The sequence below is a fragment of the Neopsephotus bourkii genome, unplaced genomic scaffold (genome assembly GCF_033783945.1).
Source record: "Neopsephotus bourkii isolate Nb327-2 ecotype Australia unplaced genomic scaffold, CSIRO-AGI_Nbou_v1 NB_951, whole genome shotgun sequence".
NCBI classification, from domain to species: domain Eukaryota; kingdom Metazoa; phylum Chordata; class Aves; order Psittaciformes; family Psittacidae; genus Neopsephotus; species Neopsephotus bourkii.
In genome coordinates, this window is record NW_026901445.1 from 804,051 (window position 1) to 817,412 (window position 13,362).

Genomic DNA, 13,362 nt, shown 5'->3' on the forward strand with positions numbered 1-13,362 from the left:
GGGGGCGTGAGACCAGAGCCACAGCATTAGCCAGAAGCCTTTACGGGGCGTGAGACCAGAGCCACAGCATTAGCCAGAAGCCTTTAATGTAAAGTCATGTATTCAGTAATGTGCCCCTCAGACATTATTCTGCAACTGCTTGTACTGCTTAGAGTATTAGGTTTAGTCTATTAATATCTTCCTTCTTTCCTTTCTTCCTCCGTTGCACCCTTCCCTCAATTCTACAACGTAAAACCCAAATGAACCCCCAAACAAACACAACTCAATCTGCCCACATGAACTTGTGGGGCCTTAGCTGCCCTTTGCCAGTGAGCCCGATGCAGGCTCCCGTGGCCTCCATCTATAACCCTCTGCAGGTGCAGAGCTCCGAGCGGAGGCACAGCACCTCCTCCATGCCCAGCCAAGTCCGAGTGGGGCCTGAGCAGCTGAAGCGCACGGCTCAGATCTGCCCCAAGAGCCCTGTGGAAGTGGAGGTGCCTGGACTCAAAGTGCTACATGTGCAGTTCAATTCTCCCCTGCAGCTCTATTCGCAGAGCAACATCATGGATTCCCTGAAGGGGCAGATCTCTTCTGTTAGCCCTGATTTCCCCAGGTAACATGCCCACCGCCTCTGCAGTGGGCTTCAGTGCATCCCTTCATCTGTATCTTGGTGTCCACGAGTACCTCGTCCCTGTCTGTGGCTCACAGTGTTGCTGGTCACAAGGAAACAGCGTCTACATTTCACCTTTCTGACACTAGTGCATGACTCTTCACAGGGACTTCCTCTGCATCGTGTCTGTGTCCAACATTGCGGGAAGCACCAAACATGATTTCAGCCTGTCACTGTGTCCATTGCCCCCTGTGCACCCATGCGGCACGCCCTTGACCAGCAGCTGGTGGCTTTCCTGGAGGAGCCACCTGTAGCAGATGGCTTTGCTGGGGGCAGGAGAGTGCTTTATCCTGAAAGCTGGTGTTTCTCCTGCACTGATTGTTGTATGTCACTGGAAGGTGTTGCCACATGTGTCCTTGTGTTTTTGTTCCACAGGCTGCGGGCAAGGCCCTGTGTATGCGCTGGGCGTGTTTCATTTCAGGCTGAAGCAGGTCCATCTTATGTTGGTAACAGTCATGAGTTCGGAGCAGCCTGGGAAGGCAGTGGACTGGGAGGACCCAGTCTGTGTTCCCACCCCTGGCCACTTGGCTGCAAAGGTTGCTGCTCTTGCAGCTGCCTCTTTGCCCATAGGAGTGGAGGATGCTCAACATGGTCTGATTTCTGCAGCATGTGCAAGAGCCTCAGCATCACAAGGCCGGGGTGCTTTTAGGTGTTCTGCTTTGTGGCAGTTGGGAACCAGCTGGCCTATCTCTCTAAATGTCAGCCCACAGGGTTTTACAGGGAGGACTTCAGTACTGAGAAGGGTGAAGCAGAAAGTACATTTAGGCATCTCACAGGAGGGCTCCAATCAAGGCTGAATTGTTTCAGTTGTGAACCATCAGCAGACTTACCCCACTCTGTAACCAGGCAGCTTGGAGCTGTGTAACATGTGGTTCAGGGAGGTGATCAGTCCTATGGCTTCCAAGGGATAGAGTGAAAGGGCACAGACCTCATAGCTATTCTGCTGCTCACAGTGCCCTCCTGGGCTAAGCACCACATGCTTTGAAGAAGAAAAGTTGGTGTCCTCACCCATGGACCCACACAGCCAAGCTTTTGCTGTGTGCCAGCAGCCAAGAGGTAATGGGAGGCTGTGGTTTTACTCCTGCCTCGTTACTCAGGCCAGTTACTTGCTTTGGCTTCTAGTTGGTAAACCAGAAGCCAGAGCATTCCAGTAACAGTGTGCTGGCTGGCTGTGCCAGTCCAGACAGCTGATAACACTCACCAAAGGAGCCCCAGGCATCAGCAGTTGTTTCATTGCAAAAGTGAGTGCTCCCAAGTACTTTGGAGCCCAGCTCTGAGATCCTTGTAAACTTCACAAAATGTGCTAACAGAAAATCATAAAATGCCAGTAGTAAAGAATAAGCTGTGCTTTTCTGAAGACGCTGTGCTAGACTGTGGCTTTATGGGTTTTATTGCCATCTTCTTGCCAATTTTAAAAGCTCAGCAATGCAGTGTTATTCAATCAGTGTTGCAAATTGCCCATGGCAGAAGCTGTGAGATCCAGTAATGGTTTTGTGAGTCTGAAATCCAGTAAAGCATGTTGGAGTTGTCCCCTACAAAGTTTTGGAGTTGGGGAACTTTGGTGCATGGTAAATGAGACCAGTCGCTGGTGACTGCTGCAGATAAAGTACCTGCCATAAATCAGCAAACGTACAGAGACTTACTGTCCTGCAGGCACAACTCGTGTGCCTGCGCCCATTCAAAAGATGCATGTGCTTTTGTCGTTTTGTTTTTTTATATTTCATTTTCTTTAAGCAGCATAGCTTTCTGCCCTGACAAATTGAGCTATTTCACTCTGCTCATACAAATCCTAGGATTTGGGGGGTTTTATAGTCTTTTGGAAGTCTTGTAGAGGCAAATGTACCTATAGGGTGTGTACCAGGGAGAGGTGATCTGTATCTTTTGCACACTGCCACAACATGTGGTTGAAATGTTTGTTTGACTTCAGTGCTCTTGAAGGTGATGTAGCCTTTGCTTTTTGAATGCATGTTAATGAAACATTCTTAGTATGCGAACTGCAGTGAAAGGTTTTTTGCCTAATGTTTTCACGGGCCTATAGAGTGGGGGGAGTATATGGGTTTACATAAGATGAACATAATGTGGAGCATGGATTCATTTTGGATGAAGGATCTAGGACATTTTCTGTGTAATAGAAAGCACATCATTATTTTATTTTGGGTGAGAGGCTTCAGTAAATGACATTCAGGCATCAAGGGTTCAACTGCTTGCAAGCCTAATGTGCTTCCTGCTCCACTGAAAATTACTAAAGATGGAAACATTTTATGAAATTCTTTTTATGGAAATAGTGTTTTATAACACGTGCAATGATTTTAGCTCTGATGCCTGAAGATTTATTATGTAGAGTAACTCTCAGATGAGTCTGCTGCACATTGGCATGGAAAGTATGCAGTTGCCTCCTCAAAAAAAAATTCCCTCTGCAGTTTAGTCTTAACTTTAGAATCTTTATGTACTTTTCAGGCAATCACAGGGTGCAGGAACAGCGAAACCTAATAGACCATTTACATTTATAAGGCTGCTTATGTAGTTGAGCTGTCAGAGACTTGTCAGTTGTCTCATTTTTCTAGAGATGTTTTTACTCCAGTCATAGAATACAAAGTAGGCAGGAACCTCCCATGTCCATCCCCTAGCCCAGCAGTTATTTGATTTAAACCATCAATTTAAATAATTCCCATGGGATATCTGTCCAGACTCTTTTTAAATCCTTTAGGATGGAGGTTGCTCACTTCTCCGTAGCAATCTCCAGCATTTTGGAGTCTGTCCATTGGAAGGCAGCAAGGAATATTCTGAACATCCTCCTGCAGTTTTAAGCCTGTAGCTTATCCTGCACCCACTGGATGTGGAGAACATCCTAGGTAGTGCCTCCAAGCCTCTCTTTTTCCCCCCCTAATGACCCTTCCACTGGCATAATAACCACCCTTTCAACCACCCTGCATTGTGAAAAGCTGACACTGAAGCACTTAAGGCTCTAGACTGAGGGTGCAGGTCCCTCATGAAATGAGTGGCAGCTGAAAGGAGGGCTTAGTGTTAGCACACAGAAATCTCTGCCCTTCACTTGCTTGTTAACCTTGATTAAATGCTGTAAATGGCTTGTGGTTCAGAGTCTTCTCCTATAAAATGGAAATAACACTCACTTGAAAACCAAATTAAATTGTTGCCAATTAGGGGTTCTTATTGTTAGATTGTACAGCTGTTACTTTGTGAGGATAGCCTTTAGGACCCATTCATAGTGTACATTCAAAGATATAAAAAAAATCATCTTTTTAATGAAATAAACTTTACTTAATTTGAGATTCACAGTGGTGCAAGGTATTAGTCTAAGGTATTAGTTCATGCATGCAAGGAACATGCACAGATGGCACAGCTACCATGCAGGATCCCATCACAGCACAAATTCTTTATTTTCCTGTTAACAGAGTGGTGAGTTCCTGAGAGAGTTTTAGTTTCTGGAGTAAATAGTTAATTGTGAAGCACAGAGAACACCTGGGGACTGGCTGGGGACAGTAAATGTGAACCCATTCACAGTGGTGTATGTGGATAGGGCAGGGTGCCAGTCCCACCTGGGCTGCGGGTCTTGTGTGAGCACATCCAGCACCTCTGTGTTTTATGGCATCCTGTTGCACACTTGTTTTGCACGTTTGTTCTTCAGTCATATGATGCATTGTGAAAATTTTGCTAGAAGCACTGGCTTTAGTTTTCAGCTTTTTAACAAGCTTATTCCCTGTTCCTTTCTCAGTTTAGATCAGCATAACCAGCCCCCAGGCGGTATTGTCATAGACAGAGAATCTGAGGTTTACAAGATGCTCCAGGAGAATCAAGAGTCAAATGAGCCACCCAGACAGTCTGCTTCGTTCCTTGTGCTGCAAGAAATCTTGGAGTCAGAAGAAAAAGGTGAGCACTTACTGCACACCTAATCTGAGTGTGCTTTTCTCTTTGCCATTCCTTGGGCAGCATATGGTGTTTGAGAGTAATATCTAAAACTTTGTTTTCCTTTTTTAGCTGTTGATTGTTCAAGGTAGCACACGTCAACGGTTTCCTAACTAATGGTTTCCAATCTACAGACCCTCTCATAAACTTAACTCTTAAATGTTCTCTTGTTGATTAGTGTCAGTGTCTACAGGCCTATATCACTGCTCACTCTTGGAGTAAGTGCTCAAGAAATAACCCCCTACAACATTTAGTTATCAAGAAGGAATTTACAAAGTTGCAAAAATTTGTCCATGTAACATGTAAAGTTTTGCCCCTTTAAGATAATATTCACTGATTAAAGACCATCTTGGATTCAAGATTTTGAAAGGTACCTCAAGATAGTGATCTTTAGTGAATCTTAATGCTTCTGATAGCTATTCTTTTATATAAGAAAAAGTTATCTGCTTCTACAGTTGAATGTAAAAATATGGAAGTTGAGTTACAGCAAGCAGTTCATATAGCTTTTAAACTCCGAAATTTCAGTCTGCTTGGCATTCTTGATCTGACATCTGGACTTCTGCAGTTAAGGGCTATAGAGCTTAAGACAAAAAAAGCCAGTTGACTTAGATGGGGGCCAAATTGTACTCACTTTTCCCCTTAAATAAACTAAAATAAACAAGTAAATAGGAAAAGAATTCCAAGAATGACTTTTTTTTTTTTTTTCCTTAGATCAGTTGAGACTTTGTCTTTTGTTACTAGCTTGGCAGTGGTATGTTCAGTTTCATCCAACAAAAGCCTGGTGCTGAGATACTCACCACAAAGGGAAACAGATTAGCCTCAGACCTGGTAGGTCTGAGGGATCTGTACGGAAACAGAAAAATGAAGGAAATAAGAAAACAATAGGAAGAAATAAACCAGGATCTTGGAGTCTTTAATATGCTGTTAAAATACCTACCTGAAAGCATCTTTTAAACACTGGGTTTGCAACCTGCCCTCAGGTTTCAGCTCCTGTGTGGAAGGACTTGAGTAGCTGCGACTTCTTACGCAGCCAAGGTTCTCCTCCATGCTTAGTAGTGCTGAAGAAGATATGAAGCCAAGGCCTCTCTGCTTTATCTTTCTTCGAAGATTTGCAGAATTACTGGGATTCTCTGGCACAAGGTTTGCCTGCCAGATCACAGGCCAGGGTGGGCTTTGGCATCACTACACTGTGAACTGATAATCACCCATGCGGAGGAGGGCCGGAAGGTTACACAGCCCCAAAGGAATGTCAGTCCTTGAGGAGATGGTCCTCCTGCCTGCCAGGCTCAAACACCCCTGCTGCTGAGTCAGCTCATGTCTGCTGTGATAAATAGCACATTGGCGATAAGTGGCACATTGGTTGGGTGCTTCTCCCAGCCTGTCTTCAAGTGATGGCTTGTGAGTAGCAGCAGGGAGCTGTCTCCCCAGCTGGGACGAGTTCCTCCGGGCATTGCTCTGTCGGCTGTGCTGATTTACACCAGCTGAGAACCTAGCTCCCAACACACAGGGGATACGTGTGGGCACTGGTGTGTGGAGGTACCATGGCTGGTCTGTGTTCCCATGTTTAGACCTGACCCTGTACTAATAGGGGGAGGGTGTTTCACAGGGTAGAACACGTTATGTTTCCTGTGGGCATTTGATTAAGTTGATCCCTTCAGAAAGATTTAAAATCATGCTGTAAATGCTGATATGAGCAAAGTTTGAGGCACAGGGAGGGAGCAGAGGTGATAGGGAAGAGCCTGTAAATGTGGTTGCTGCTGTATCCTTCCCAGGAAGGGTCACTTGCAGTAACTGTTGGAGACCAGGTGCTTCATTCTGTGTTCGGAGGGTACATAAGCTGTAGGGAACATGCACCTCTCGACCAGCATCTCTTCACTGAACTGAGTGCAAACCTCTGAGCTGAAGGCTGCCACAGAGGCAAAGCATATCAGCGTCACCTGCCCCATGGGTGAGCAGTGGTGACAGGGCAGTTCCTTCCTTTATCCTTCAGCTCCCCTGTCAGTGATGCTGCCCTGGGCTGTGACATGTCCTTAACTTTGCTGGTCAACAGCATATGCCTCTGGAGGATATTTCCTTCCCTTACACCAGGAACATCCCCTACAGTGTGCTTTTGGTTTGATGCTAGTCAGAAGGGTTTTATCAGTGTCCTTCCTAGCCTGAGGTGCCTGTTGATCCCTTCTGTTTTGGGTGAAACACCATGTTGAACTGCTTGAAAAAGTGATATAGATAAGACTAGTCACATCAATGGTGTCATTTTGTAAGAGGCTCCTTTTTCACTGCAGATATTTAAAGGCTTGCTTTGTATCCTGCATCTAGGATCCACTGCCGTTGTAGGAATTCAGGTCAGCAGATGTCTCCTGCAAAGGACCTGCAGGACATCCCTGCTCCAGAGGAGCTGCACTAGGGAGACACCTGGAGCATGCTATGCAGCAGCAGGAGGGCACGAGGTTATCCCCAGTGTCCCAGGGCCCTGCAAGAACAAGGAGTTTGTTAACAAGATCTTCCAGGAGTCTTGGGAGAGTCAGCCCTACCATATGCCAGAGAGCAGACTGGAAAAGGACTTCTGACAGCCCTCCCCAGTCTGCTAGGATGATCACCTCCTCTTGCTGAGCCCAAATCTGGCAATTAGCTTGACCCTGTGTGTGTGACTGGGACATGGCAGGCAGTCTCTGGTGCTGCCAAGGCTGGCGCAGGGGTAGAGGCTTTGCTTTGCTTTGTGCATCTGTGCATGTGAGACACATCGGCTGAGGTCTGATGGGCTGTTACGAGGAAGAGAAACTCTAATCTGACTGCCCACAATCTCAGGCCCTCAAATTTCCAGGGCCAGGTTCAGCTGTGCCCTTTCTCTCCCTCCTTCCCACACATCCCTAAATCCCTGCCTGCTTTCTATGCATGAATCCCAGCCTCAGAGCTGGCATCAAAGAACACCACACCTCCCTAGAAAAACATCTGCTTGGGAGGGATAGCCCAGAACCACGCATCTCACATGCTCTGAAGCACTCTCCTTCCACCCCCCAGGAGACCCCACCAAACCATCTGGATTTAGGAGCGTCAAAGCCCCCACCACAAAGGTGGCCTCATCGATTGGGAATGCCCAGAAGCTGCCCATGTGTGAGAAGTGTGGATCTGGCATTGTGTAAGTAAGCCTGTCCCTGGGGTTTCAGGCCAAGCATACCATGCCTGTGCGAGGGGCTGAGGTGCTGCACCCAAAACACGTCACCTGCTCACATCCAGAGCATCCAGGAGCTGGCTCAAGGCACAGTTATTCTCACCAGCTTTGATAGCACCAACTTTGCAGTTCTCTGTAGTGAGACAGGAGTTGGGTTTCCCTCTATAGATTAATATCAGTGGAAACCAAAACAGGCCCTATGAGAAAACTTTGATACAGTTGTTGCTGCAGTGTTTTGCTTCCTACTTTTCAGGTAGGAAACACCCAGAAACAAAATGTGCTATTCAGCCAGGGCCTGTGTATTCAATGCTTTTAATGTCTTGGCACCCCCTGCCATGGTCAGAGGTGCATTGGTGGTCAGAGGCAGTGTGGACCAAGTGAGCTGTGTTCTCCCTGGTTAGCTGTAGCACACCTCTGCTTACACAGACATAATTTTAGTTGTCTCTATGTGGGTATGTCTGACTGCCAGCACACCAGGGGCATGGGTTTGATACAGAGCTGCTGCACCGTAAGTGTAACAGGAGGAACCCAACGCATGCATTCAGTTTGATGTTCAGTTTCTCAACCACAGATTCTTTCCCACAACCGCCTTAGCTTAACAGCTGACTCCAGCAGTTAAGTATTGGTAGTCCACCTGCATTGTCATGGAAGAATTCAGCTTTCTTCCATGCTGCCCACCACAAGCTATCAGATAGTTGCTGAGACTCTCTACACTGATTGCCTGGAGCACCAGGGACTGGCAGTCATTAGAGGCAATCCATACCCTGTAAAATATGAATCAGAGACAAACCCTGTAATTATTCTAACAGCTGGGTAGATCAGGAGAGAAAGCACAAAGCTATAAACAGCAATAAAAACTTAATGAATTACGGAAAATACAGGTGGCTGCTGGAACAAAATTATACTCCTGGCAAATTGTTGTGTTTTCCTCATCATCTGCTGAGTTAAGCTGTGAAATTTTCCAGAGCTGGCCCATATTTGGCTGGATCCATTCACTGTGGCGCCTGAGCATCAGTGTCTGAGATCAGAACAAGGATCTGGTCTGTGCTTCTCCCACACAAACCTGGCACATCGGTCACTAGCAAAAGGGCAGCAACAGCAGCCCTAGGTTGGTGGCAGGCAGTCATTTCTGTATTTCTTTTGCAGTCCACTTGGTTTGGACCTGGATTTTGCTCCCTGAGATGGTCGACTTGATGCCTGCCATTTGATTTTGGGCATTTGGAAGCTGTTGTGCTGTCTCCAGCTATCAGCTAAAAGATGCCATCACAGTGATTCTTGTCGCTACACGATAGGGTCCCTGTGAAACTTAGGCAGGGCAGTGATAGGAAACACCTTCCAGAGGAGCAGTCCCATGCCAGCATGTGTTGGGCTCTAAAAGTGTTGCTAACATCTGCCTGGCAGGAGGTAGGGACTCTTCTATGACTTCTCAGGAGAAGTCAATCCTTTGACTTCTGAGGAGCAGGAGAAAATTTTCTGCCCTCAGCACTGGTGTGGGTCTGGGCTGGGTGGGAGGTAGCTGGGGAAGAAGGAGGCAGTGGGGAGTACCTAGTGCTGAGGGGTACTGGTTCCTTCCCCAGAGGGGTGTTTGTGAAGATCCGGGACAAGCAGCGACACCCCGAGTGCTATGTGTGCAGTGACTGCGGCACCAACCTCAAGCAGAAAGGACACTTCTTCGTGGAAGACCAAATCTATTGCGAGAAGCACGCACGGGAGCGGGTGATTCCCCCAGAGGGCTACGAGGTGGTCACCGTCTTCCCAAAGTAAACTGCACTGCTCACAAAGCCAGTGTGGGTCCCCAGCTGCTTTTCCTTGAAAAGCATCATCCCTGCCTGCCTGCCGAATCTTGTTTGCAATAAGGAATGCTAGGCATGGCTTTGAATTTCCTTGCCATTATTAATCCTCCATTTGTTCACATGAGATGTCACTAATTGTTCAACATTCTTTTTGTTTCCTCTTGGCTTTTTCCTAATACACAGAATTATACTTTTTTTCCCTCCTTTACACTGTCACTCACACAGGAAAATCAGAGGCCAAAGTCACATTACCACTCTCCTGTGTCCCAGTTATTTGCCTTCGGTTTGCATTCAATAAACGGGGTGAATCTACAAGGCAGATGGCTCTGCTTTCTCCTGGTATTCCTGTGCACTGGACTGGGTTTCCCTGGGCAGCAGAAGGGTACTCGGTGCATGGCTGTGTTTATAGAGAGTAGCAGGGGGGGATTACAAGGATTACACATGCTGCCCAGCTGCTGTTAGCAGCTGCCTGCTGGCACCCAGCAAAGGCCCAGTGGGCACAACCAAGCCACAGACCATAGCTGGCACCGGTGGCCTGTCCCTGGTGCAAGGCAACTGGAACCTGCCTCCTTCCACATCCAGCACTGCTTCATGATGATCTTAGGGTCCTTTCCAACCCTAACTATTCTATGATTCTATGATGATGGGTCCTGTGATTCCCATACTGCATCACTTATCTGCCACTCTATTCCCCGTGGTCACAAACTGAGCTCTCTGAAAAAACATCCACTTGAGGCTTGCTGGAAGCCAGGGAAGTCCTGCCTCAAAGAGAGGAAGGTTTGAGTGGCCGTGGTCTCTCTCCCCTGTTCCAGCTGACCCTGACCATCCTGTGCTGGCTCCCCAGCCCCATACCACAGGCTCAGGGCTGGGTGCAGGCTGGAGACCCACATCTCTTGTCCAAAGCAGGGCAGACCTGTGGCCAGGGTTGTTTCTGTCTGCAGACATTTGGGACAGTCCCCTGTGCAAGGGCCCATGTGGCTGCCAGAGGTATTGCTGTGCTGCCAGGCATGCAGCTGCTAGAGGTGCCACAGGACTGACGGGGGCAGGGGGCACATGCCCCATGTGCACTGGATGAAGGGCTGATGGTGCCTGAGCAGCAGTGCTGCTCCACCCATGTATATAGCAAAAAGCTGTGCAGTGAAGTTATTTCTGGGCTCACACCTCTGAACAAGACACTGGCTGTTCTGGTGTAAAAACAAATGGTTTCTAGGATGTAGTGTCATCTTTGCTTTAAAACAGACTGCCAGAGGTTGAAAACAGAAGGGATTGTAGCTGCATACAGAACCACTTTTGCAGGCACAGGGGTTAATGGGTGCATCTGCAGCAGCTTGGAAAGTTCTAGCTGTCTTCAGCAACCCGTTATTGCTGCACTCTGTGTTTCCTCTCCTTCACAATGAATCACACCACAGCACAGCTACTTGCAAAAAATCTCACCCAAAACCCAATCAAAAACACTAAACCCAAACCACAAACCCCAAAACTATCAGCAAAAACCTGACCCATTACCAAGATTATAAGCCTCCTATGGTCCAGCTCAACTCTACAGCTTTTTGACAGGTTGGGAGGGAACTAATTTCACCAATCCAGCTCAATTTAGCTCATCCCCCCCAACTCCTTCTATAAGCAGTGGCAAGCAAGCAAGGATGGCATAGCTCAAACAGCAGACTCCTTGTCCTGCTCATCCGTGGGAAAAGCCTGGCTTCTCCATGCCACCAGCACATGCCTGCACACACCTGCACACACTCCAGCCACTACACAAGCAGCTTTAATTTTCAAGGTGAGTGGGTTTTTTCTGGCCTGCTGGGGTGACATCTCCCCTCACTGCTGCCTATGGGGGCTAATTCTCTTCCATTTGCAGCACATTTCCCCAGGGAAAGGCCCTCCATGCTGCAGTGCTGGCAGGTGCAGGCAGGCTGGCCTGGACAAAAAGCCAGTGCTGCAATGGAGAGCACAGACCCGCAGGGCGGAAGGAGTGAGTAAACCTGTAGGAACAAATTGTTCTGGCTGCATCTCAGATGGGTGCTCCTGCCCTGCCATGGCGTGGGAGCGTGGCTGCTCTCAGCACCGCATGCTCCTTGCTGCCCACTTTCTCAGCAGGCTGCGGTCTCCTGGCTGCCCACCACACACGGCAGGAGGAAAATGCTGGCTGCTGGGGCCATCTGGAGTGCTGCATCCCAACACCAGCGGGTGGGCTGAGCCCGCCAGCGCCTGCAGTCACCGACTGTTTTCCTACTGTACAAACGTCTGTCAACAAAACGGGGCTTGTTCCAGATAAACTCACGAGCTTGCTCTTCCTTCAGGGGGTCAGGGGTGAAGAGCCTGAACCGTGCCTGGCATTTCCCCTGCCCTCCCCACTCCAGCAAACAGCCAGGCCTGGCTTTGTCCAACGCCATGTGCGTTTATCACCCGGCTGAGCTCCTGGGGCGAAGGCTGGCAGCACTGCTGGGAAAACACCGATTGTGCAGGGCATGGTGCAAGAGCCGGGAACTACAAAAGGCTTGTGGGGTAGCTCTGGAGATGGAGGGTTCTCTGCAGATACCAGAGCTGATCCAATTTATCGCTATGGGAACAGGCTAGCCAGGCAATTCACATTCATTACTTAGGGAGGACATTGATAGCTTTCCGCTGTAGCTTGCTGAGAAAAGGAATGTATTCATTTTTCATGATGCAGGACAAAATACTTGGCAACTGCAGTGTTCACTGTAGTCTCACTTTCCAAATTCCTCTGGAGTTTAACAGAGGAATTGTTGTTTGTCAACAATAGGTTTAAATAGGGTCACATCTGCAACCACACTGAGGTGTCTGCTCCAGAATTTAACAATAATGTAAGAAATGCTTTATGCATTCTTCCTAGCTGAAGTGTATCGGGCAGTCTGTAAGTGAGCTAGCAGCCTGCCAAGGAGGGATTGTCTCACATAGGTGTACAGCACTGCAGAAAGAACAATCTGTGACTTTTAACATGGACCAGACCACTTGTGTTTCCAGTTCTGGTCTCTTACTGCCACATCTCCCGTTCTTCTGCAGCAGACAGGGTCCTGTATTGCTCCTCCCTGTTGGCTGGCAGGAGCGCCCCCCTCCCCCCCCAGAGCGCAGGGTGCCAAGCTCAGCTGCAGCATGGAAACCTGTGAGCACAGCAGGAGCCGTGGGCCATGGCAGGCTGGAGAAGAGGGCTCACATGGGCCAGAGTAGCACATCTCCTCCCTGAACCAAGAATGCAGATCACTATTTTGCAAGTGTTTACACAGTCAAAAAGACCCTGCTGCTGGAAGTGACTTGACAGAGCTAGCCCCAAGGAAATAAGACAGGAAAGGGTTAAAAGCTGCTGAACTAACAGCATCAAGACAGAGGTCTCATATAGGTCTCCTCCTCACACCCTACACCACGACCACCACTGCCCCCAGCAAAACCAGCTCTGGGCAGTAAAGGAAGTTGCTCCAGCTTGGACATTGAAGTTTCATTTGTTAATGGCAACGCATGGGTCTTGGCAGCTCAAAAATCATCATCTTTTGCTAGGCAGAAAGTAAAAATATTCAAATGATGGTAAGCGCAAAGAGCATTTGAGCACTGGTGAAATGCCACTAAATAGATTCTAATATGTGAGATAAGTTTACCGCACATTTTCTTGTCACCACTTGGAAAAAGCACTAGCAGCCTCTCCCTGACCCTCCCTGGCCAAGAATATGAACTGCTCACCAGTTATAACAAAAAACCTAAACAAAAAAAACCAAAATCACACCAAAACCCCCAGCAAACAAACAAACAAACAAACAAAACCCCAGAAAGGAGAAAAACAACTTGCAAGCAGACACACAGCATTAACACACAAG

The 13,362-nt window shown here is 48.0% G+C and overlaps 2 protein-coding genes across 7 annotated transcripts in view; one reads left to right on the forward strand and one right to left on the reverse strand.

The window, feature by feature from the left end:
- Positions 1-9,850, forward strand: part of PDLIM1 (PDZ and LIM domain 1) — a 42,910-nt gene extending 33,060 nt beyond the window's left edge. For 2 of the 6 annotated variants that reach the window (XM_061358650.1, XM_061358648.1), the window contains exons 5-7: positions 4,383-4,537; positions 7,592-7,709; positions 9,320-9,850. In XM_061358650.1, coding sequence (XP_061214634.1) covers positions 4,383-4,537; positions 7,592-7,709; positions 9,320-9,506 — 460 coding nt within the window. In that variant the 3' untranslated portion in view covers positions 9,507-9,850. Of the gene's footprint in view, positions 1-30; positions 593-4,382; positions 4,538-6,855; positions 6,916-7,591; positions 7,710-9,319 lie in introns of those variants that run through there. The other 4 variants (XR_009726295.1, XM_061358647.1, XM_061358651.1 and 1 more) reach the window with 4 other exon arrangements.
- Positions 1-13,362, reverse strand: part of TLL2 (tolloid like 2) — a 508,271-nt gene that overhangs the window by 274,812 nt on the left and 220,097 nt on the right. The gene's annotated exons all lie outside the window — the stretch shown is intronic.